The 23,441-nt window shown below is 40.4% G+C and overlaps 2 protein-coding genes across 2 annotated transcripts in view; both read left to right on the top strand.

Annotated features, from left to right (window-relative positions):
* GPR176 (G protein-coupled receptor 176) overlaps positions 1-16,340 on the top strand; it is a 44,789-nt gene extending 28,449 nt beyond the window's left edge. Inside the window, exons 2-3 of the mRNA XM_082317046.1 lie at positions 12,221-12,473; positions 14,269-16,340. Of these exons, the coding sequence (XP_082173172.1) occupies positions 12,221-12,473; positions 14,269-15,376 (1,361 nt within the window). The 3' untranslated portion in view covers positions 15,377-16,340. The remainder of the gene's footprint in view (positions 1-12,220; positions 12,474-14,268) is intronic.
* Positions 16,341-23,077: 6,737 nt separating this feature from the next.
* The window catches only part of FSIP1 (fibrous sheath interacting protein 1), a gene marked incomplete at its 3' end in the record, with an annotated part of 86,684 nt that continues 86,320 nt past the window's right edge, over positions 23,078-23,441 (top strand). The window contains exon 1 of the mRNA XM_082317616.1: positions 23,078-23,131. The remainder of the gene's footprint in view (positions 23,132-23,441) is intronic.

Below are 23,441 nucleotides of genomic sequence, written 5' to 3'. Positions count from 1 at the left end.
GATTTACTGCCTGCATCACAACAAGAAATGTTGTTTTACAGATGACTGCAGAGAACAGATGCAAGAACCCTGGAAGGCTTTGCTAATGAGCATGTGTTTGTTTGTGTATAGGAAAACACAGCAAGCTGTAAGTGATTTGATACACCCACTTGCTGATTTGCCCCAATCAAACAACTCACTGCCTGTGTGCAGTCCTCTTTGGTGGAAGAGATAGGATATGCATATGTGGTTCTTCTCTCTCGTTTCTGATGGTGGCTGCTGTCTTATAGGGTTAGTTGTATGCTACATGTGTCTTAGGTTCATTCAATTTTTACATGCATATGGCTAATACATGGTAGACCATATCAGGTTTTATGTATGTGGCAAGACAATGCAATAATTTTTTAGTTTCAGAAAATGAAACTAGGAACTAACTTTAGGTTACTTTGTTCTAGCTTTGTATCAATTTTTTTTCATATTGAAAAATCATATTGAAATCAGTTTGATTTTAATACACTAATAGACCTAAAAATTCTATATATCAGCAAAAAGATTCTCTTCAGCTGCATCTATCAGCAAAACAGAAGTTTAAAATTTTATACTGCATATCGATGATTGATGAGGGAGTTTGCGTCATCAGCCCGTGCTAGGTCATAAGCCCATGCTAGTGCAAGGAAACATATGGCAAAGTTTTGGCAAAGTTTTGGCAGTGTTATGGCAGGTTTCAGTGTAGAGTATCTTCTGCTGTGCCCAGCAACTTATGAAGTCCAAACATGGATGGCTAATTGTATTTCTAGCACTAGGGAAGAAAAGGAGGCTTACAGTAAAAATGACCATGTTATCTGCCTTTTCCAGCAGGGCAGTCATCTGGATTCTTGAAAGGTTAAAAGACAACTTAAAAATTCTTTCCACACATCAGGGGTATATTTGGGGTGAATGTTATGCAGTTTTACAGCTTATCTTACCCTCAGAACTATTTTGTTGCCAGAGGGTGTCCAGACCTAGAATTTTTAAAACTTTTTTTATTTTTTAAGGTCAAGAAAAATTTCAATATTTCTTCAGCTTGTGTAACTGAGTCGGGTTCCCTTTACTTCAGTCAATCCTGAGCACTTATATGTCTCTCTGGATTTTGAGTCATCAATCCTGATTAGACTACCCATTGGCCTTGCTGAGGAGATATAAAATGTGGATCAAGGTGAATTTCTGTATTTTTTTAATAAAAGGGAAGGGGTAAGCAATAATATTAATGTTTCATAGTGTTTTCTGTGAAAGCATTTGAAGGATGAATGATTGTGGCCCATTTCACTAAGCCCAATGCTATTCTGGGTTTAACAGTGCTGTCTTGCAGAGAATGGATCTGGCAACAGCAGCGTCTCTTGCTGGAAGGATTTTGAGCACAGAAAAGGGAACTCAGTTATTAAAAGAGTAAAAGAAAGCAGACTAGAGAGTGGACACTATAGAAGTCCTATAGTGGAGCCCTGTTATAGATGGGGGACTGTAGCAAAATGAGAGAGAGGAAATTTGGGGAGAGTCTCAATCAAGAATAGTTTTCATAAGTGAAATGCTTGATCAACAAAATCTCAAATTTTACTTCAGGGCTCTGTGTGTTTTAAGGAAAAGAAAACCAAACCAAAACCCCAGCTCTTGCATTCAGTCAGGCCAGAAATGTCACTGTGATCTTGACAGTGAAACACCTTGCCTGCCCCAAGGTATCCCATGGGAACACATCTCTTCCCTTTGGCAAGTTGCAAAAAATCTGATTTGGCTCTGTAAATTCATATTTCTTCAGTGAAATACCTCACTCTGGTAACTAGACAGAATATTTTTCCGTATGATTTTTTTTTTTTATAGTATTTGATTTAGGGTCGTACTGATTTTTTCATTTTATAACTCATGGTGTTTCAGATGTGTGTCAGAGTCCCTCTCTACTTTCTTCTTCCTAGAGAGTACTGCTGGAGTCCATTCACAGGGCTGGGAGGAGTGGAGAGAACCATTCATTGCAGAATCAGCTGTGGAGGGAGGGAAAAAAGCTTGTTTCTAAATATAACATAAATTAATCACACTGCGCAGGACATATTAAGACAGTAATTTCTAACTGAAGACATCTGTGTATAAAGAATCAAGAGCAAATATGCCCAGCTGGTGACCTGGTGAATGGCTGCATGGCAAAACTATATAAAGGATAATACTTTGTTTCTGATAACCTGGCACTTGAGAAAGGGAAGCACAGTCAAACTGATGCAGAAATGACATGAGATCTTTCTTAGCTGTATAAAGAAAAAAAAAAAAGAGTCACAAGACTGTGGGGTAGGCCAGAAAATAATTTCTGCTCTATGAAATAGCTGTTACTATGGTGTCTTTCAGCTACAAACTCTGTAATTTCAGCTGCAATGGAGGATGAAAATTGATGCTAATGGGTAGGAATTATTTTTTTAATCAAGAGTGCAAGATAGCCTCAATTACCAAGAAAAATATAAAGTCTGTCTTCCAACTACTCGTAATTACCACAGGCTTTTTAAATTGTGCTCCTCTGTTAAGTATCATTCATTTTAAATGGTGTATATTTCTGCTTTTTTCCTGAATAAATAAGCGAGGGAAAATCAGATAACCAGTAATTTAGTCAAATTGTCCAGTTGGTTGTATACTATTAGACAGTATAGATCTCACATATCCACTATATTACAACATGGCACAGCAACTAATTTCTTTTATAAGTTTTGTCTTAATATCTTGAGTAAACAACTGGAAAAGTATTAGATGAACAATTTTTTGCATAAGCATGATGTTGTTGGACCATGTTCACATTGCGTTCTGGTCTGGTAGCGTTTTGTGAAGGCAGGAGGGAGTATGACTCTGAAGAGCACAGGAGGTCGTGAGGTCCAGAGTGGAAGATGGAAAGTCGTTCCTGTCTGCTGTGGATGCTGGAGCAGCTTATAGCCCAGGCCAAGTGCTGGAGCTGCTCTAAAAGACATAAGTTCTTCCACAGCCTCCAAGTGCAAAACTGCCAGTCTCCTCCTGGATCTGGCCTTGGCATGTTATGCAGAGAGAACAGGGGTCCTGCAGGTTTCTCCTGGAAGAACCTAGTAGCGATTGGGGCTGGCCCTGTAAATGAAGGAAAGTTGAGCCACATCTGTGATGTGAAAAGTCACATCTTAGTGACCACATCTCCTTAACAGGACCAACATGCCTGCAGGTGAATTGCAGGTGCATGTGAGTCAAGTCAGACAAAAAAGGAGCGTCTGAAGAGGCGTGTCTGGAGGTACACAGCGAGGCTACCAACAGAAGTGGCTAGAGGCTCTCTACAAACGCAGAGGTGCTGGCAGATAGCATTGTTATTTAAAAGCAAATCCTAAACATACTTGCTCCCTGTATTAAGACTGCTATTTACAAGTAGCTTCAGCACAGCTGTCAGGGGAGCTCAAGTAAATCACTGTGTTGCTTGACATCACCTTGTGTAAGACGTGCTACTATTGCATCCCCTCAGTCATTTTGTGACATACAGGTTCAAAATGGCCCTTTTCTGAGTTCTTTATACAACAAAGGGACAAAAGCTATTCCTCTTGTACCAAGGATGATGAAGAACAGACAGATTGGCTGTTCAAAAAAATTACCTGCTTCACTTGCTTCCCAGGCCTTGTAGTGTTTCAGTAACAACATCAGATTTGCTCTCTGAGGGCGACTGGCACAAAGCCTGGTGTAAGAAAGGCCAGAGGGATCACTAGATGTGATACTCATTTGGCAAAGGAGCTGTAGCATCCAGTACTTCTGCTCATCATTTAATGTACATTGATGATGTGGACATCCAGTATTTTTATCTCTTCTATATCTATTTCCTGTATTTCTATTTTCTTCCTCTATAGAAGAGGTAAAAACATTGGTCCCCATGTCATGGGGGACTCTCGTAGGGGTCATGTAAAGTCCTTGGGTTTAAAAATTTTTTGTTATATTTTTGCAATAAGTAAAACAAGCTGGTCCCTTAGGCACTGTGATTCAAAAAGTTAATAACTTTGAAAAGATTTATATTCCTGTTATGGTTAGAGCAGTAAATCTGGACATTCTTTTTTCAGGTTTGTAATTTCCTAGCTTAGGTTTCAAAGGTAATGCTATACGTTTGTCATATTTTCCTGACGTGGGAACAATCCAAGGTCCTGAAGTTGCAGACGCAGTATTCTTTAAAGTTTTTTCCTTCCAAGGAGCTTGAGGAGTTTCAGGTTCTTTGAGGACATTGGTTTTAAAATAGAGGCAAGGAATTCAGACAAGTCAAGTGTTCTTCAGCAAAATAAGCGGATTTAGTTATTTCCTTGATTGCTGAAATTATCGTGGTGGCTGTTGAAGGACTGTAGTTTATTGAAAGGGAGAAAATGGTTGTTCCTGCCCAGAAATTCTGTCCATTTAATGGGACAGTAAGTACAAAAAGTGAGGTGGGAAAAAGTGGCAGTGGGTATGAAAAACTGGAGAATTATCAGTGCAGCACTTTCTTATCTCCCTTCAGATAGGTATATCTGAAAGAAATACAAGTGGGTATCCGAGACCTTTAGCATGATGCAGTTACTTTAGAATCTGCCTACAGACAATAAATTTATAAAATACTAAGGACAACAGTAAAAAAAGTCACAAATGGAATTGTATTAATGATCATTTCCCATAGTGATTTTGACATTACAAATACCATCATATCACACAAGTTATGCTTGCTGTAAGAACAATTTTAAATTTCTTCATATATGTTTTCTAGCTTTACTCCATCTTCACTTCACAACAAGTCACAGTAGCTGCTGCCAGTGGATTGTGTAGGAAGGTGTTGGCCTTGGACTAGTCCTAGGCAATACTGCAACAAAAGTCAATGACTTACCTGTTCCTGCAAGGAAATCGTACGTTCACTTTCTGGGACTAGGCTGCTATAAACTAGCTCCTTCCCTAAAATCTTTTCTACCTTGTAACTGTACGCTTTCTTGGGAACAGAAACCAGGTAGACAAGTATCACACTCTAAATAAAAGGGCTTCCAATATAATTTGCGTCTATGCCGAGATGCTCTGCAGGTCACTACTCTGTAGCGGGCAAATTGGTGCTTGATGTGGCTCAGTTGAACCGAGTTTGGTGACCAGAGCTCCACACTGATAAATCTCTTACATAGTTATACTTCTAAGTCAATAGTTACCATGTAAGTAGGAACATGTGAATGACAATTCTAAGAATAGGAGTGAGAAACATTATCTTAAAATTAAGGAGATCACCTGTTTTATGAAAGAAAAAAAAGGTTTGGTATACAGCAAACCTTGTTCCAAGGTAGTTCTCTTGCAGCACACACTTCATCGTGGATATAAAACATTTCATTGCACATGTGCACAAACTGAAAAAGAAAGAAATACATTAAAACAACAATTTACGTTATTGCCCACTCTTTTTAACTGGAGTGCAATTGTTATTTTAACACTGAATTTTGAAATTGGTAGCTAGAATGTTAGAAGAGGTTGGATTTGGTTTCAGGAAGTTTACTTTTTGGTTTTGTTTTATGTTTTTCTTATCTATAAAGGCAATTCTGTCAGTCTGAGGACTATACTTTTTTAAACTAAAATATACAAGAATTATAAAGAATTACAAGAATTTGGCTCTGATTGAGCCGGGGTTTGGTCCAGATGATCTTCAGAGGTCCCTTCCAGCCTCAATCATTCTGTGATTCTGTGATAAAGTTACGCGTTTCTGCAACAACTATATAAGTCAACATGTATCCTGATACGTCCCTGTTCCCTCTGGAGATGAATAAGTGAACAACATACATTTTAACACAAGAAGGGTATTTGATAGCTCTGTATCATGGGTTGCCAAAATGTTTCCAGTGAACTGCTTTTTGAGTCAGGTTTGCCTTTTAACAGAACAAGTTCTGCGGAAAACACCTTCCTCAAAATACCTCAGAAAATAATTAAAAAAAAAGAGAGTTTGAGGGTTGGGAATGTAATCATCCTGGTGTTTCAACAAGAGAAGTTTTTCCCGTTCATCATGTTGACAGAACCTGTGACTTTTCGGTTAATTGTTTTTAATGGAAGGTTTTAATGGCTGAAGCCCAGTTTCTAACCTTTTTCGTTGTTTCCTGCTTTGTTTTTTTGTAAAGAGGGCTGCCAGCTCCTTCCCCGTGCCACCGCACGGAGCGTGGGTGGGCTACGCGGAGGCTCTCTGCGGGGAAGGACGGCTGGGTCCCCAGAGCTGGCACATCAGCAAGCGGAGGAAGGCAAGCTGCGAGGAGGAGGATTTTGCTGGAGTGTGGACTTTGTTTTGATTCAATTACACGCTGATTAACGTTAACAAAAATGTAAGATGAATGTCATACCCAGCTAATGGATTGGGTTCCATGAGTTAATCGACAAAGAGCAATATTTCTTCTTCTGTTTTTTTTTTGGATGACTGCATGGCAAATGCATTTGTTTTAGATAACAGTCTCTGGTTTCCATGGGGATTGTCCTTCTGCTTGTTAAAGGTAGTATTAAGAATCTTTCACATTATTTGAATTATTGCTAAGAGCTAGTATTTCAAAACTATCTCAGCTGTTGATGCCTGCATCAACGCTTGTTGTCTGGCAGTGAAATCCGAGGAGGGCACAACTTGGAAGAGAAGCAAAAATATTTTTTGCTGCTTTGAATCAGACTAGTGCAGTCCAATCAAACATTTCATGCTCGGAGAATGTTACTCCTTGCAGATACAGTGAACTTGAAACACTGTAAAGGCTTGAAGGATGCCTGGGCAGAATGTTGTGTTGGACCGCTCTATTTCTCAGTGTACTTCTGTGCAACTTCATGTACTGTGTGGCTGCTTATCTATGATATTTCTCAATTAAAAAAAAATGCAGGGGATGACTGGAAACAACCGTCCTTTCAATCTGAATACAATGGAATTGGTATATAGTACATGGAGATTTTATTGAACGTTGATAGTTATGATAATAGAAGAGGATAAAATGAACTCAGTTTGACCTTGTTTGGCAGGCTTTATACATGTTTTTGTTTCTAATGTGAAAAGAGCTGCTTCTCATGCAGTGGTTACCTTTAATATTATCTATTCCTATTTTTTACTTGGAGAAATTTTCAAAGGCACAGACAAACTGGATACTTAACCTCCTGTGTACTGACAAGGTTGTCAACTAACGTCAGGTGTAGTAAGGGTTTTACATAGACATAGCTCATTCTCTGAGAAGACCAAAGATACACTTTTCCTTTTTAAATGAAAAACGCTTAATCTTTTAGTGGTGGGATTCTGTGCAACCAGTATGGGATATGCTTTGTCACATGTGATCATTTGTAAGTGACACTCATGTCCCAGCCAGTATTGACTTACAGGAAACAGCAAGATGCTACATTTTCCAGCTGCTTGTTGACTCCAACTTTCCCTGGATGCCTCCCAGCTAACCAGTACAATCCCGTTATGAAGTTTGAATCCAAGGTTTTGTAGCCCTAGACCGCTTGTCCAGCAGAAACACGTCAGAAAGTAACCCATGGTAGAAAACGACAGCTTTGCCCACTGTGAGGATGTGCAACAGCGTAGTATAGTTGTAAGCCAAGGAGAATACTGGTGTTAGACTAGTGTCTTTCATGGGTTCAACAGATTATGACTAATAACGTACAGAACAGGAAAGTGCCTCTAGACATTGCAAAAATATTCACAGCGCAATTGCTATAATGCTTGTTGAATTACCGTGTTACCTGGAATGTTGTTATCCCTTCCATGGAAAGGAGTTGCTGAGGAAAGGTGAGGAGCAGTGAAATTGGAAATGCGCACAGTGTTCTTCTGAAGCTTCTTAATATTTAATGCCGTGCAAAGTTTCTGGTGTAATTTTTTTTCTCTGAGTGGGTGGCTTTGAGATGCATGAAGGGAAATACTTGCTTTGAAGTCATCAGCAGGAAGAGCTACCAGTCTATACTGAAGCTAATCTGGTTCATCAGAGCAGCTTATTAATATACAATTTACTCATAGTTGCAAGTGGAAAAAGAATGTTTCCCTAAGGGATATTCACGCACTAATTTTCCAGTGTCCCAAGTAGACACTTCTGTCTGCTTATCCTTTTTTCCCCTTTCAGGCTCTGACTTTATTTTGTCTGTCTAAAGAGTTCTTCCTCATCTTAGAAACAGTATTTTTTTTACGCTTTATTCTTTCCACTTCCATTTAGGATTAGTCATCACCAGAGCTCATTTCATTTCCTTGTGACTCTGTGATGTGTAAATGACAATATGACATAATTTGTAGGAGTAATTCAACATTTGAGAATCTGGAGTCTTGAATGAAGCTCCTCTGTAGGACCCTGAAGAATAGCTTATGAGTTCTCTAGTAGCTTCTGAAGTATTAATGAAAAACCTTCTGATTTCTTTTATTTTTCCATTCTTCATTTATCTTCATTCTAATGGAGGTGAAACTTGCTTTGGAAGTAAGGTTATAAAATCAATGCAATTCAAACTAGACAAAAGATTTAAATTAAAAAACCAACCAACCAAACAAAAAACCCCAGCTTCTTCCCTACTCCAGGGCATTGTAATAATATATTATTACTATGTGAGAAGTACTTCATTAATAACTGCAGAGTTAGAGATATTTTTGAAAGCAAGTGGTTTGATTGACTCAGTATCTCCTAGCAATTTAGGAAGCTTTAAATACAACTGATTGAGTACTGCCTGTGGAATATTTTGTCAAGCCCAAAGCACCTGCCAAAACCAGATGATGATTCCATTCTTTAAAACACATCAGATAGTAAATACATAACTCAATATTTTGTCAGCTACCAAAAAGGAATTTGCGTAAGACACATGACACAATATATAGAAAATTGAATTCCAAATGGCATTCAAGTACTGCAGACCTAAATAGTATGTCTGTGAGGCAGATTTCAAAGTTAATACTGTATGCTTCTATTGAAACGGTGCACTGTTTTATCAAGAAGCTAAACTTGACTTTCTAGTATTTCTTGGTACTTGCCACTTGGTATACACATTGGCCATGCGAACAAGAATATGATCTTGCTGGCATTTTATGTGGGTAACCATGGGAAAACTCTACTTGGCAAATAAAAGCTTGGGGTTTTTTTTATTGGTTAGAGGAAAAATACAGCCAAAGAATGGTAGTGTCAACAGAGAGAAGTGGAGGGGACTGCAGGTGCTTTTTCGTATCTCAATCAGCAGCTTAAGATGCTATTTTCTTTCATTGTATATATTTGTAGGTACCCTACAAAACCACTAACAAATCTGATTGCCTCATAAACCCATTACACTTCAACTCAAAAGAGCTTCTGGTAAGTGTCAACAATATATAGTATCAACAACATGCAGTTGTTGGTATAGTTTGCAGTAAGAACAACTTAACTTTTCTTGGAGGTAGGAAGCTAAACTCCGCATGCTGTCCAGCTGCAGCAGAGTAAATGGAGTTGTTTTCTCAAGCAGTATTTATATGCTGGTAGCTATGCTTTGGTTGATGTGATACTGCACAGTACGTCTCCAGGAGAAATAAAATAAAGGAGAATCACATTTTATTAAGATGATACTGGTCTTTACCACGTAGTTACTGCTAGTGCAAAACAACTAGCTCACACACAAGCTATGCACTGAGCACAGCTGCATAATTTGGCCCATGCTGAGAATTTTACTAATTCATTAATACCTGTCATTCAGGACAATTTTTGCGTGGTGCACAGTGAACTGGATAACAAAGAATGATTGCAGTATTTCTTCAGTATGAAAATTTGAACGTAGTTTAATCAGTCTCATGCACTGAGCTATTACATTTTATTTTTGTCTTGGATTTGCAGTCTGGCAAGATGATTTAATGACTGTCTTTGTTGCCTAGTGTCTTATGGAAAGAGAGGTATTTAATAAACTACATTAGAATTGATTAGCTAGGGGATAGTATCGTCAAGAGATATGTGCTCCACTAGAAATTTTTCTCCATTAAAACCACTGTGAAGAATTACTAGGAGGAGTTGCATAAAGTATGTTTGCTTTCATTTCTTTGTCAAATCACTTCATAAAAGGGTGAATGCTTTCTGGAATAACTGATACCTTGTAAGTTTACAAAGAACGCTTGTGAAACCCCTGAGAAAACTTTGCATGTTTTTGTGCTGTTATTACGATGTTTATGTGACAAACATTCAGCTGAAACATTAGGCACCTTTCAGTTTCAATTGGACAACTTGCTTACAAATATATGATCTGTACAGGTCTCTAAAAATGCGTCCTTCTAACTTGCTGCGATCGCCTTGCACGTTCATCTGCTGCCTTCCAGTTTTAACACACTTTGAAAGTTTCTATTTCCTATTGCTGTCAGTGAGTCTTCAAATGCTCTGTCTGAAGATGGCACTAAAAAATTCAAGTGGTAGGTGCTGGAGCCTGAGCCAAAACAGTGTCTGTGCAGGAATGGGTGGAAAGCCGGGATTACGGAACGGTTATGTGATGTAGAACATGTGTGCCCCGCTCAGCTGTGCTAGCAGAGATCCTCCTGGCTCCTTAGCTCTGCGCTAGGACATCTCCATCTGCTTGGGTACCACAGAAAGTGTCTGCCATAGCGTCTGATCAGCGTAAGAGTTTGCTGCCACTTGTGTATCACCTGCCCTGGGAGGGTAAAGCCAGAGCCAAGAAGACGGGGAGCAAAGAAACCAGAACGGGCTGTCTGCTTCTCACCGCCCTCTCCCTCCTTAACATCGCTCCCCTCTGCCTGTATAGACTTGGGGGAAAGGGACTTCTCAGTCTGAGCAGACCGAGGCAGAACAGGAAAGAGCTATTGCTGAGCCAGTGTGTGGTGGAGTTCCATGTATGTAGGGTCCGTGGAGCTGAGTGCACTCCGGGCAGTTTGCAGCAAGTGGTTAAATACAGATGTGTGATTTCCATTGCCAGCCGTCCTGGGCTGACCTGCCTTTGGGAGTCCTTCTGTGTGCTTCAAATGCACTTTGAGCAAGTACGCATTTCTGTGGTCATATACTAGGTGTCTGCATTTCCTTCACCTATAGTATTGTCTTTACCTTTTATTAACTGGAAGTGACCAGAGCTTTGAAGATTGTGGATGTTTTATGACATTCAAGGTAAGACTTTAATATTAAATTCATCTTCATTTTTGCACAGTTCTAGTAAGCCTTTTGTTTTTCCTAGTAGCATTCTTTTTTTTTTTTTAATTAAAAAAAAAAGGCAAACATCTTGCTAAAGACAAGGTTTTTTAAGGTTTTTAAAGGAGAGATCAAATCCTATATTCTGATTGGGAGTTTTCTGACATCTTGGTATGCATTAGAAGGGGCCCAGAGCTGCATGCAATAAGAACAGATTGCTTCATTTACTCTTGTGCTCTTGCTGTGTGACTTAGAATCATAGGGAAATTTGTGATGGAAGATTTGTTTCTATGATTTGATATTTCTTCCTGAGATCTGGATAGAGTAAGCTTCAATGATAAGGGAAAAATAGTGTCTGAGCTAATGCTGGTTTCTCTCTGTACTTCTGCTCCACTGCCATCCGTTCACCTTATTTGAAACAAATGTGTAGGGCTTGAATATCCAAAACGGTGGGTTGCATTCTGTGTATAGTTTTGTGAAGTTACGTGCATCAAGCCTTTTTTTTTTTTTTTTTTTGCCTGTCCCATTTGTTTAATTACATGTTGTTATGTATGTATAGAATCTCTTGAAAAAAATAAAGACAAATTTCTTCTGGACGTGGCTTCACACAAGCCCACCTGTGCCGTTGAAGTGGCCAGTGGAAAGAAAAGCAAGCTGCTGTGATCCACTTACACACAAACAGATTAAAACTATACGTTTATGTTTATGTTTACTTACAGTGTATTTTTATCTTTAAAAAACAATTGTGTACTAGTTATTAAAATATGAGCACTTTAGCGAATTTCTATATTTGAATACTCAGAATGGCTCATTTAATGCAGGAGTCAACATAAGTATCTAAAAACATGGTCTGGATATCCTGCTTAGGTATTTGCCTCTGAAATTCCCCAATTCATTCATTAGTGGATGCTGCGAGGAGATAGCTGGGGAGTAATTGTTTTCAGTCATCTGATTTATAAAGCCATTAGACATTACACAGACTTTTTAGTTTGGGCAGTGTGATGGTTTAAATCAGTGACTCCTGGCAAACTGCAAACAAGTATTTTTATTTGCAGCACTAGGGAACATTCAAATCTGTTAAAATTATTGTTGTTGGGTTTTGGGGGTGGGTGGTTGTTTGAGGTTTGGTGCTTTTACTTTGCTTTGTTTATCCTTCCTGTCTCTACTCGCAGGTAACATCATGGTGCTGTGGTCAACTTGCAGAACATCGGTACTTAAATCTGTAACAAACCGATTCATTAAGAATTTGGCCTGCTCGGGGATCTGTGCCAGCCTAGTCTGCGTGCCTTTTGACATTGCTCTTAGTGCCAGTCCACACTGCTGCTGGTGGATCTATACGATGCTCTTCTGCAGAATTGCCAAGTTTCTGCACAAAGTCTTCTGCTCAGTGACCATCCTTAGTTTTCCAGCCATTGCTCTTGACAGGTAAGAGATCAAATTTGCCAGGATCCTTGATTTGTCTTTCTTCTTTCTCCCTTTGAAATCCTTATCTTCCTTTCATATTAGTCTTGTAAATGCTATTTGTGTTGCCTTGTGCCATTACATGAACTGCTCTTGTTCCAGTACTTTGCTCACAGTGTACAGCTTCTTTCCAGAATGTACTGGGATAAATATTCTTCTCTGTAACGTTGAAAACCTTTATTTTTCAGTTTATTCTGCTATCTCTGCACATTTATAAAGGACTTTGAGTCTATAGATTTATCTTCAGAGAAGTTTTTATCCTTTCTTTCTTCTTGTTAATAATTCTTGTTCAGTAATGGAACTTGAAGCCAGACGACGTCAGACTATAGACAAGGTGCACATTTTTAACTGTGGAAGTTGAAAGGCATTGCCTGTTAGAAGAATTTAACAATGCCTGAGATTTGTTTGAGACAATAAGATTTGTTTTAACAATGCCTGAGATTTGATTTGGTAGATTGTCCATCAGTTTGTCTACCAATTTGGTAGATTGTCCATCAATTTGTCCATCAATTTCAAATTTCAAATGTAGATTTGTTTTTAAAAAAACCCAAACAATATTAATACAACCAGAATTAATTCAGAGAGGTTTTGTATGTAGATCAGTCTAAAACCAAAGTGGCCCTTTGTACTGTCTAAATTTTTGGATTCCATTCATTTTGCTTGTTATTATTAACAGTCACTGATCCCACCTAAATGCACAGCTCTATCATCTTGGTAGCAAATGTATGTTAGATATTTTTAAGGAAGGGTAGGTACTGGTTTAATACAGTTTACATTACTAAAACAGTGGATTTATACATGCTGGATAAAATTTTTGTTAATCTGTTATCATGTCTCACCACAGAATACATAAGTGCTACAAAACCAAACTATATACCTAATAAGGTGATATGTCTCTTACTTTAATGTTAATGTCTTGATAAATGCAGTATCACTATCTGTAATGCACACCAGTGTTGCCACTGGAACAGCATATCATTTGCCCTTCACCAGTAAAACTTGTGATCTTCCTCACAAAAAGCACAAACTGCTACCACTTATAATGATAAGGATAGGTCTCTCATGAAAAAGTCTGTGAGCTTTAAAGTCCACAGTAGTAAGGAAACAATGAATCAGTGCCTGGAATTTGAAGTGCATGTCAGAGATGCACTTTTTTTTAATGCACACAGAATGTTCACTGTTTGAGTACTCTTTTGCTCAGGGCCTTGCCAACCAGAGCTTGTGCAAAACAAAACCCCATTGTATTTCCAGTAGATGGGTACATGTAATTTGTGACCAACAGCTTTTTCCAAATATCCAGAGAAAAAAATCTACCATAAAGCAGCTTTTCAAATTAACTCTGAGTACGGCCTTTCAATGCGATGTATCTATGCCTCCATCATGTTTTCTGAAATTTTGTGCTGTGTGCAATATGCTGTCCACTGTACAAGTAAGTAAATGGTGAAATCTTCAAAATACGTTCATTCACATCAGCCAAAGTGATACAGTCCCCATTATTGAAAGAATTGTTCACCACCAATAATGTGATCCTGAAGTTTGAATATTCAGGTTTTTTTTTCTACAGACAGACCTGCAAAGGCAGACCCTTGTTGTTTGTTTTTTTTTTTTTCTCTCATAAGCAGGTAGTCAGTTGGCAACCCAGTTAGGGATTTGGGGCATTATGCTCAGACAGCTCCTGAGAGGCTTCTCATAAGCACTGTGCTTATTATAGACTTCACACTTTGCATTGTATCAGTTGTAATTTTTTTTTTTTTGACAGGTACTACTCTGTTTTATACCCTCTGGAAAGAAAAATATCTGATGCAAAATCCCGAGACCTGGTTATCTATATCTGGGCCCATGCAATAGTGGCCAGCATTCCGGTATTTGCTGTGACCAATGTGTCTGATATTTATGCCATGTCCACTTGTTCTGAATCTTGGAGTTATTCCCTTGGACACCTGATATATGTCGTCATCTATAACATCACCACTGTGATTGTACCAGTGGCTGTGGTATTTTTCTTTATGATTCTTATTCGCAGGGCACTGAGTGCCAGCCAGAAGAAAAAAGTCATCATTGCTGCCTTAAGGACCCCTCAGAATACAATTTCTATCCCTTATGCCTCCCAGCGAGAAGCTGAGCTTCATGCCATGCTGCTTTCCATGGTTATGATATTTATTTTCTGCAGTGTCCCCTATGTGACTTTGGTGATTTACCGCACCATACTCAATATTTCAGATATTTCAGTCTTCTTGCTCCTCACTGCCATTTGGTTGCCCAAGGTCTCTTTGCTGGCCAATCCTTTGTTATTTTTAACTGTTAACAAATCTGTACGGAAGTGCTTAGTGGGGACAATAGTACAGCTGCACCGAAGGTATAGCAGGAGAAACATTGTCAGCTCAGGTGGTGTTGCAGATGCTAATCTGGAGCCCAGTGTCCGTTCCGGGAGCCAGCTTCTGGAGATGTTTCATATTGGGCAACAACAAATCTTCAAGCCGACAGAAGATGAGGAGAATGAGACCAAATCCACTGGCTCTGGTGACTTTCACCAGAAAGAAATTCCTACCACCAGTTTAGAGGTAGGAGAGACTTTGGTTCACAAATTTATACCACAGACGATTGCAGACTCTGCAGCTCAGGTGGCACCAGCTGTGCCCACAGAAGCTGATATGGTAAATGACAAGTATTCCATGCAGTTTGGTTTTGGACCCTTTGAGCTGCCTCCACAGTGGCTCTCAGAAAACCGAAACAGTAAGAAGCGACTTCTGCCTCCTTTGGGGAATACCCCTGAAGAGCTAATCCAGACGAAACAGCCTAAGTGTAAAGCAGAAAGAAAAATCAGCAGAAACAATAAAGTCAGTATCTTTCCCAAGGTGGATTCTTAGTAAGAACAGGAGCTTTAAGTGACAGAGGAAGGTCACCTTCTATTGTATGTGTGATCCCATGGATCTTCATTATGCTGAAATTTGTTACAGGCTGATTTTTTTTTGTGCCAAATGTAATTTAAACAGAGAAACAAAACAAAAGGGAAACATATATACAAGTGTTCCTTATTATTTTGTTTTCATGAAAAGAATATATCAAAAGATGGTGATTCTTAGTTTTATCTGTGAAATCCCTACAATGATTAACTTTCAAAAAGTACACATGGCTTTGGCAACACTTTGTATGGCTGAAGTATGGAAATATGGCAGTCAGTTTGCTGGGAAATTTCATGTTGTATTAAAATGGACTGGAGGTATCAAAGTAACTTAATAGGAAAGGCTGCAGGGAGCAGAAGGCAGATGCAAAATGGGTGAGTCCTAATCTTCTGTAAATGGACACAGCAAGGTACTGCACATCTCATTAATGAAGTAAGACGGACTATTAAGTACATCTATTTTCTGTTAAGCCCATTTCTTAAATCAGTGTTAAAAATAAAACTTGCTGGACTTTTTGCACAAATTAGTTACCAAGTATTTGCCAAACATCTAAACTTTTTTAAAACCTAAACCACTATTTTTTGGCTTAAAACTTCAGCAAAGCCAAGGATACCAAAATCGTCATGTGTGTCAAACCTGAGAAAGACCTTTTTTATAACAACACATCTATTCTTGTAGTTTTAAGTAAAAACTGGATTGGAGACCATGCAGGACAAATCCTGACTCCAGTAAACGTGTATGTATGTGCCAAGGGCATAAATAGAACACTTTGATCCTGTGATAAAGGTCATATACAAATGTCCCAACAGCGTAATGTATGTATTGTGTAAGTAACCAAGGGGTCCACCTTAAAATAGACTCAGCTGCTGGTGCACTCTGCTGTTTTCTTATGGGAAAGCTAGCAAATGAAAGAAATGGGTCAGAAATGCCAGTAGCCTTGTTCAGAACTGCGGAGTGAGGAAGCTGATAACAGACCCCAAAAGGCAAGGTTTGTTAATGCCCTTGCTCTACTATTGGCAGAGGTAGGGAGGTTTTCCTTCTGCCTTCACAGATAGAGATGCCAACCATCCTACTCCACTCGTCTCACAGACTAGACCAACCCGTGTATGAACATGAGACTTTGCAATCTGGTGCCTAATTCCTGAGTGGATCAGAGTCACGCCATCCCTGGTATCAGCACACCAGCCTTTCTATGAGAGTTCAGGCGTTGTACTGCAGCTTGCCCCCCTGCGTCATCACGGGCGTATTGTCTCGTTTATACTGAGTGTGAATTTTAAAGTATATCCATCTGTTAGATGACCTGAAACTATTGTAACCCTGGCATTTTAATCCTTGTTCAGTTGCAAGTAGTCTTTCCTTCTTCCTTATGTGCATTCACTGTTGTCTCTGTGGGTGGTTTCTTAAAAGCACAATCTAGTAACATCTGTGTATTCCTCGTGGTTCTCCTGTACTTTAGCCCTCTGGTGCATGCTGAACCTTTACCTGTAGTTAGTGCCTGTTTATGAAAGTAGTTTTCTTTAAAACATACTTTTAAAAGGACAAAGTGAAGAATCTTGCCAAGTTCACAGTAACTTATTAAATCCAACCAGTAAAGGTTAAAAGTGAGAAAAAATTCTGCTTAAGCAGAATTTGGAGATGTACCTGTTCTTCCTTTGACGTGTTTGAAGAAAGTCAGCAGCTTCCGATGGCTCCAAGGTGGTGGATTTCTACAAGGCATTAAAAGGAAATGTTTTAATAAAAATGTATTTAAAAAGTTTATAAATGACTGTGTAAATGATGTTTTTCTCCATTTCCTCTTCGGTTTCAGTGCTTTTCACTTCTTGCTAGTTCAAGAACTTTTCAAGCTTGGGAGTGAGGAGCAGTCTTCAGTGGGTCCAGATGGGTGGTGGGAACCCCAGCTGCCCTGCTTCTTAGGTACAGAGATGAGAAGGCAGACATAGCTTGCCTGAAATCAGACAGAAGAAATAGTCCAGGAAGAGGTGTTCCTTCTGTGGCAGAGGTAGAGAAGTACCATAGCAGACATTTTTTTTTTAAGTGTTGATAAACAGTAATTTAATGGAGTGTTTGTTTTTTCCAAACTTAGTGAAAGAACAGATGCCATTCCCAAAATCCCAAAAACCTCAAAAGCAAAGTATAAGTTACAGTTTCCTTATGAATGTTGGTTAAATTTATTAGTTATGGCCCACTTACATATAGATATTGGTCAGAGTATCCGTGATTAATGAATGTGGATAAATGGTTAGTCAGATCTGAACCCCCTTTGAGGAAAGGAAACTTATTCTTAGTTTTGCCCCTTTCAACTCTCATGTTGAATGAAATGCCAATGGTAAATCCAAAGAGCCAAACTGTATAGAATTTAGTTTTATCATACCTGGAAAGCAAGGGGTTTGTGGTGGTTTTTGACTGTTGAGATAAAAATATCTTTTTCTTTCAAAGACGACAAATGTGAAACCTTGCTTGTATTTTTTTTTTTTTAGCAGATTGTACCTGAAGACATTGAAACCTTTCACCCAGAAATTAAGTAAGGTGGTTTTCCATACTTGAAGAATTATTTGGGAATGTTTTATTTTAGTCACTCTTTCAACAGTTTATCCATGTGAATGTTTAAGGGAAGTGGAAAAAATACATGAAACCACATCTTTGCATAGAAAAAATAATCTGTGTAAAATTCATCATACAGCTGCTGTGCTGGAATTGTCATCAGAAAACAGTAATTCAGGAGACTCTTTATGCAAGATGAAATACTTGACTTGTAGAGTTTGGTTTTTAACTTCATCTAAGACAGTGGTAACTTGGAGTCATTACTGCTGTCTGTTGGCTTGTTGTTCAAATGATTTCTACTGGGCAAAATGTTCTCCAGCATCCAATATGAAAAAAAAAAAAAAAATCAAGACTTGTTTTCTTCTTCATCATCACATTAAAGATAAGCAAATGTGTTTTGGGGTTTTTTTTGTTACGATGGTTGTTTTTAACGACCACAGGTGTTTGTAAGAGAGATTTTTCTCTCCAGATTATTGATGAACGAAAGTGAAGTACAAAGCAAAGCTGTGGGAATTGAAGAAGTGAAAGCCTGGGGTAATTTGGCCTGTGCAAATGGATTTAAAGGCTATACTGGAGAATAAACTTGGAGAAAGGAAAGTTAAAACTCATTATTCTAGCCCTTAGGGGAGAAAAACAGAAAATGTAGATCATATTAAACAAAGGAAGAAGTCCTTTAAAAAGGATGAAAAGACTATGGGGACAATGTCAATTTACTGTTCCTTGATATCCTCAAGAAATATTGTTAAATTCAAACAAACATCATGCAAAAATTAAAAAAAGAAAAAACCCACACAGTCCTTCAGCACCAAATAATGCTATGTTCGTTGGCTACTTGGCAACAATGTATTTTGCACAATGGGATAAACTTCCAGAGAAAAGCAGTTGTTTTCTAGGAACTCCCCAAGTATTCTACTCTACAACAGATCTAATTGTTATTAAGCTGCAGTAATTTAATGAATGCATTTGTTTTTGTTTTAAAAATACACCTATAGATAATGTTTTGCAGAAGAGGCTGGCTGGATTTTTTTCAGTGAGTTTTCTTCTATTCTGCTCCCTGTTTCCTGGGAAAATACTCCTGGATCAGTGGGCTGTATCTTGAAGACCAGAGAGGAAAGTCAGGCTGTGGTTCCAGAGCCAGTAGCACTGCAACTCAGCAGCTGGTTCCAGCTAAAGAGGAGCTGTCCCATAAGCTGCTGTGACGGTAACCAACTCTGGAAGCGATTACCTCTCCCACAGAACTCAGGTAGTTCCTCTCATTCATGTCACCTGACCTTGCACTGCAGAATTTGATAAAGAATGTAAACATAAAAGCAAAATCCCTGCCTTCTAATCTTATTTGATGTAAGTTACTGTGTAATTGTGCTTTAACCTACGTAGGAGTCGGTATGAGATAATAGGTTTAGGTTTTTTTTCTTGGCCATAAAGGACTCACCCCCCCCAAAAGATATGGTTGAAGTCATTGCTTTCAAACTTAAAACATTCTTGCCTCTTCAAAAGACTGCTGCTTATTTTAGTTGAAGTGACTTCGGGGATATTAGCAGGATTTCTAAACGAGTTACAATGATGTCTGTATCAAACTGGGATTACAAGCTTAGTCACTGCACTCTTCAGTAATTTGTAGTTCGAGGACAGTTTAGGAAAACACAACAGAACAAAACACATCTTGTCAAGAATTGCAGGACTCCAGATGCAGATGCTTGTACTCATGAGCAAGTTGATTCCTCCCCTCCCTCGGAGGACACAGAGGGGGAACAGCAGGAACCAGCCCAAAGTGATCTTTGTTCCCTGTCTGTTTTTAAGCTGCTAAACCAGCCAAAGGTGGTGAAGAGTAGGCAGAGGCTGATTTTTCTGATTGCTTTCTTCAGGGACAATACAAGAGTGAGATGCAGAAGCGTTCTTCATCTCAGTGAAAGCCCCTCTGCATGTGCATAGGAGCAGTTCTCTTGTTTCTTCTCCATGAGGAGAAAGTGGACTATTTGTTGAAGAAAGTGTGAGAAATAACAAGTCAGATCCAATTCCTGAATACGCATTTGTTAACACAAACCAGGGTTTCTCTACACAGCTGCTGTTCTGCATCCTGAGGTTCCCTATGGCTAAACACAATGCACCAAGAGGTGATTTACTCCAAAAACTCCTTTGTGCAGAGTACTTGCCTAAGCAGTATTCTGTCTTCTGTGCCTCTATTTTCTGTAAAACTAAACCCTCTACTTTTTGCCTGGCTCATCGCCTAAGCCATGGAAGAAGGTCCTAGACACCTGTAGGATCTCGTGCTTCTGGTCCCCTTGCACGTGTCCGGTAGCAAACTCCAACACGCTGCACCCCACGGCACTGAGACGTTTCAGCACAACACAATCCCTTTTCAGCTCCCGCTTCCTAAACTCTGCTGTTTTCCAGCAGCAGCAGGTGTGGCAGCGTGGAAAACAGTCTTGCCAAGGCAGGACCTTTCCCAATGCAAGTCAAAGAATGAAAACCTGGCTTTATTAAACACAATAGAAGATTGGATTAGGGAGAAAAGGATAAATGAATTCTGTTACTATGGTGACTGGGTTCTGAGTATCAAGACAGCTTGTCTAAATTTGTCTTCATCATGTTATAACTTATCTTTTAGGATGAAAAGCACACCTTGGAGTGTTTTTCTTGCTCTGCCCTTCCTCGACACAAGAGTTTTCTCCAATTCAACCCTTTTTTTTTTTTTTTTTTTTAAATCATCATACTTCAGAGAAGTATCTAGTTTATCATGGAACAAAACTGACCTATTCCCAGAAAGGCAAAAAAAGAAATCACACCCTTTGTTCTGCTTTTCTAGTTCAAACTTCATTATAAATACACCTGCCACCTGTAACAATATTTGAGATTCTGTAATATTTAATGGTGTTTACAAAGTTCAGTCCTCTTATTGGAGATGAAGACTCTGATGGCCCGATTTGCAGGATTTGAGATGAACTCTATGAACCTCCTCTTTTCCTCTCTGGGTCTTCTAGGACACGTAACGCTCAGATCATAAGCTCACCTGTGGTTTGAGGTATCCCCGCTAAGCCATTAACTCGTGGCTGCAACAGTCTCATTGAAAACCTTCACTGATTCTATCTGGACAAGCAGCAGTAAGGAGCCTATTCCTACACCACTTGCAAAAGAGTTTTATGTCTGTTCCTTACCAAACGCAGGGCTGGACACTCTCCTTTCATGGGCTCTTCTGAAGTTGTAGGCAGTCTGTAATATGGGAAGCTGATAGCGAGTCAAACTCCGTCAGCTGTTAAAGCATATACACTCTACTGTAGAAAGAAATAAAGGTGGGGGTAGTTATACCTAGCTGCTTTCCATACCTCATTATTCATAGCTAATATAAGTCCTAATACAGCAAAAGCCAGATTTTAGTTTAGCTAGTTCTGAACGATATTGTCCATTCTACTGCTTTCTCTCATTGTCATTACTGGCCTTAAATACTCAACTTGGGGATGTAAATGTTCAATTTTCTATTTTTGCTTCAAATCATGATCTGCACCATCTGGAAAGCACCACACATTCCAAACACCACGATGGTATTGCATTAGCAATCATCGCAGGACTTTTACCTTAGAATTTTAACATACCTGGAGCTCAGCATGCTTAGGAGGGAGGCTAAAATACACGTGGTTCACTAGCGTATTTGTCTTCAGCTCTTAACTGTAAACCGCATTGCATCATTACTACACTAAATACCACGAAAAAATGTTCTTGTTTTACTGGCACTTCCAGGAATGTGACAGTAAAATGCCATACGCTATAAGCATCAATAAAAACTATACTGCAGACAGCAAATACATGCCCCCAACAAAGTAAAATTTATTTTGGCAGAAAAAATTGTCAGTCAAAACCTTACTATGAACAAGATGCAGTTTGTTTCTTCAAACTGTTTCTTGTAAATTTTTGCCACCACTGAAAACCCGATTTTAACACACATGGGTACGAAAGGGAGTTGTAGGGGGCCAGTAACTGTCTACCGTTTTTACAAGTTAATCAGAACACAGGAATTAACCCTTACATCCTATTTAAATGTAGAAAAGAAAGAAAAAGGGATGGGATTAGGAAGATAATTACACTCCCCCTACTAATTAAATTCCTTATTAACAGTGAATATTCAGGTAAAAAATGGTGACCACAGTGTTACTTTTAACGAGTTTATTTAAAAGTCATTCAGCTATCCTTGTTTACAAGTAAACATGACACGATTTATGCAGGAGGCAAGAGACAGACTGCCAAAAAAACGATGATAATTCACAGCACAGATATGTTGTTTAAAAGACTCAATACAGTTACTTTTTCCTGTTGGATTAAACACTTCAAAAATTGTTCTACTGAAGCGGGAAAGCCAGCAGCTATGAGAATTATGCCATCAGGAAAACGGTTGCGGCTGACGCCTGCAACACCCTGGCGAACCGGTTTTAACGCCGACCGTAAAGGACCCCCCCTTGCCGCGCCCCGCTCCGGGCCAGGGGAGGGGGCGCGGGCCGGGGCCGGGGCCGGGGCCGGGAGCAGCCGCCGTTTCTCACCGCCGCGTCGCAGAAGCCAGGCTTTGGGCTCCGCAGCTGCCGGCCGCGCACCCCGCCGGCGGCACGCGCGTCCTCAACGCGACCCAGCTTTCACCCAGACGCCGCTCCCGTGACGCGCGGTCAGCGGCGCCAGGGCAGGACGAGCCCCCCCCGGACACAGAAACCCGCCGGGAGGACGCCCGCCGCCGCCCTGCGTCCCGGCGACACTCTCAGCCGGGCGCGGAGACCGGCTCGCCCCGTCCCATCGCCCGGCCTCCCACTCCTCGGCGCTGCCCGGCGCGGACACGGACATCCCTACGCCCCGCCAGAGCAACGAGCCCGGCACAGCCCAACTACCTGCGGGGGGGGGGGGGAGTGAGGAGAAGGACGCGCTCCATACAGCATTTGTCTCTATCAGGACGGAGCAGACAGGGTTCAGTGGGGTTACCTACTGGTCCAGACTTCGTGCGCAAGTGAGAGCTCGATTACATTTGCATCCCTGTGAACGGGCTAAGAACAGCTCCTCCACCGTCGCCCCCGTCCCGACGATGGTACCGCCCCAACCAAAGGCGGGATCCTGCAATGATCGCGAGAGTTCGGTGCGTTGGTCGTCATGGGAACGGCGGTGACGGCGGCGGTTGCGCTGCCCCCGCGCTGCCGCCCTCCCGCGGTAAGGACGGGGTGGCGGCGGCGTGCGGGCCCTGCCCGGCCCTGCCCTGCCGGGGGTGCCGGGCCCTGCCGGGGGTGCCGGCCACAGGCGCTCCGGGGCGGGGAGGGCTCCGCCCGCCCGCCCTCCGCCAGGCGGGGCTGTCAGAGCTGCGGCTCTGCCGGGCAGCGGTCCCCTCAGGGCAGCGCCCGGGGCTCCTCCTGCGAGCACGGGGAAGGGCTTCCTGTCTGTCTGCTCGCTGAACCCTCTTGTGAGATTGTTTTTTGTTTGTATGTTTGGTTTTTTGTTCCGGAATCCTTTGGGTCTCAGCTGT

Source organism: Platalea leucorodia, assembly GCF_965183815.1.
Source record: "Platalea leucorodia genome assembly, chromosome: 7".
NCBI classification, from domain to species: Eukaryota; Metazoa; Chordata; class Aves; order Pelecaniformes; family Threskiornithidae; genus Platalea; species Platalea leucorodia.
The sequence above is the reverse complement of the archived record's forward strand: the minus strand, read 5'-3'. Positions and strand labels throughout refer to the sequence as shown.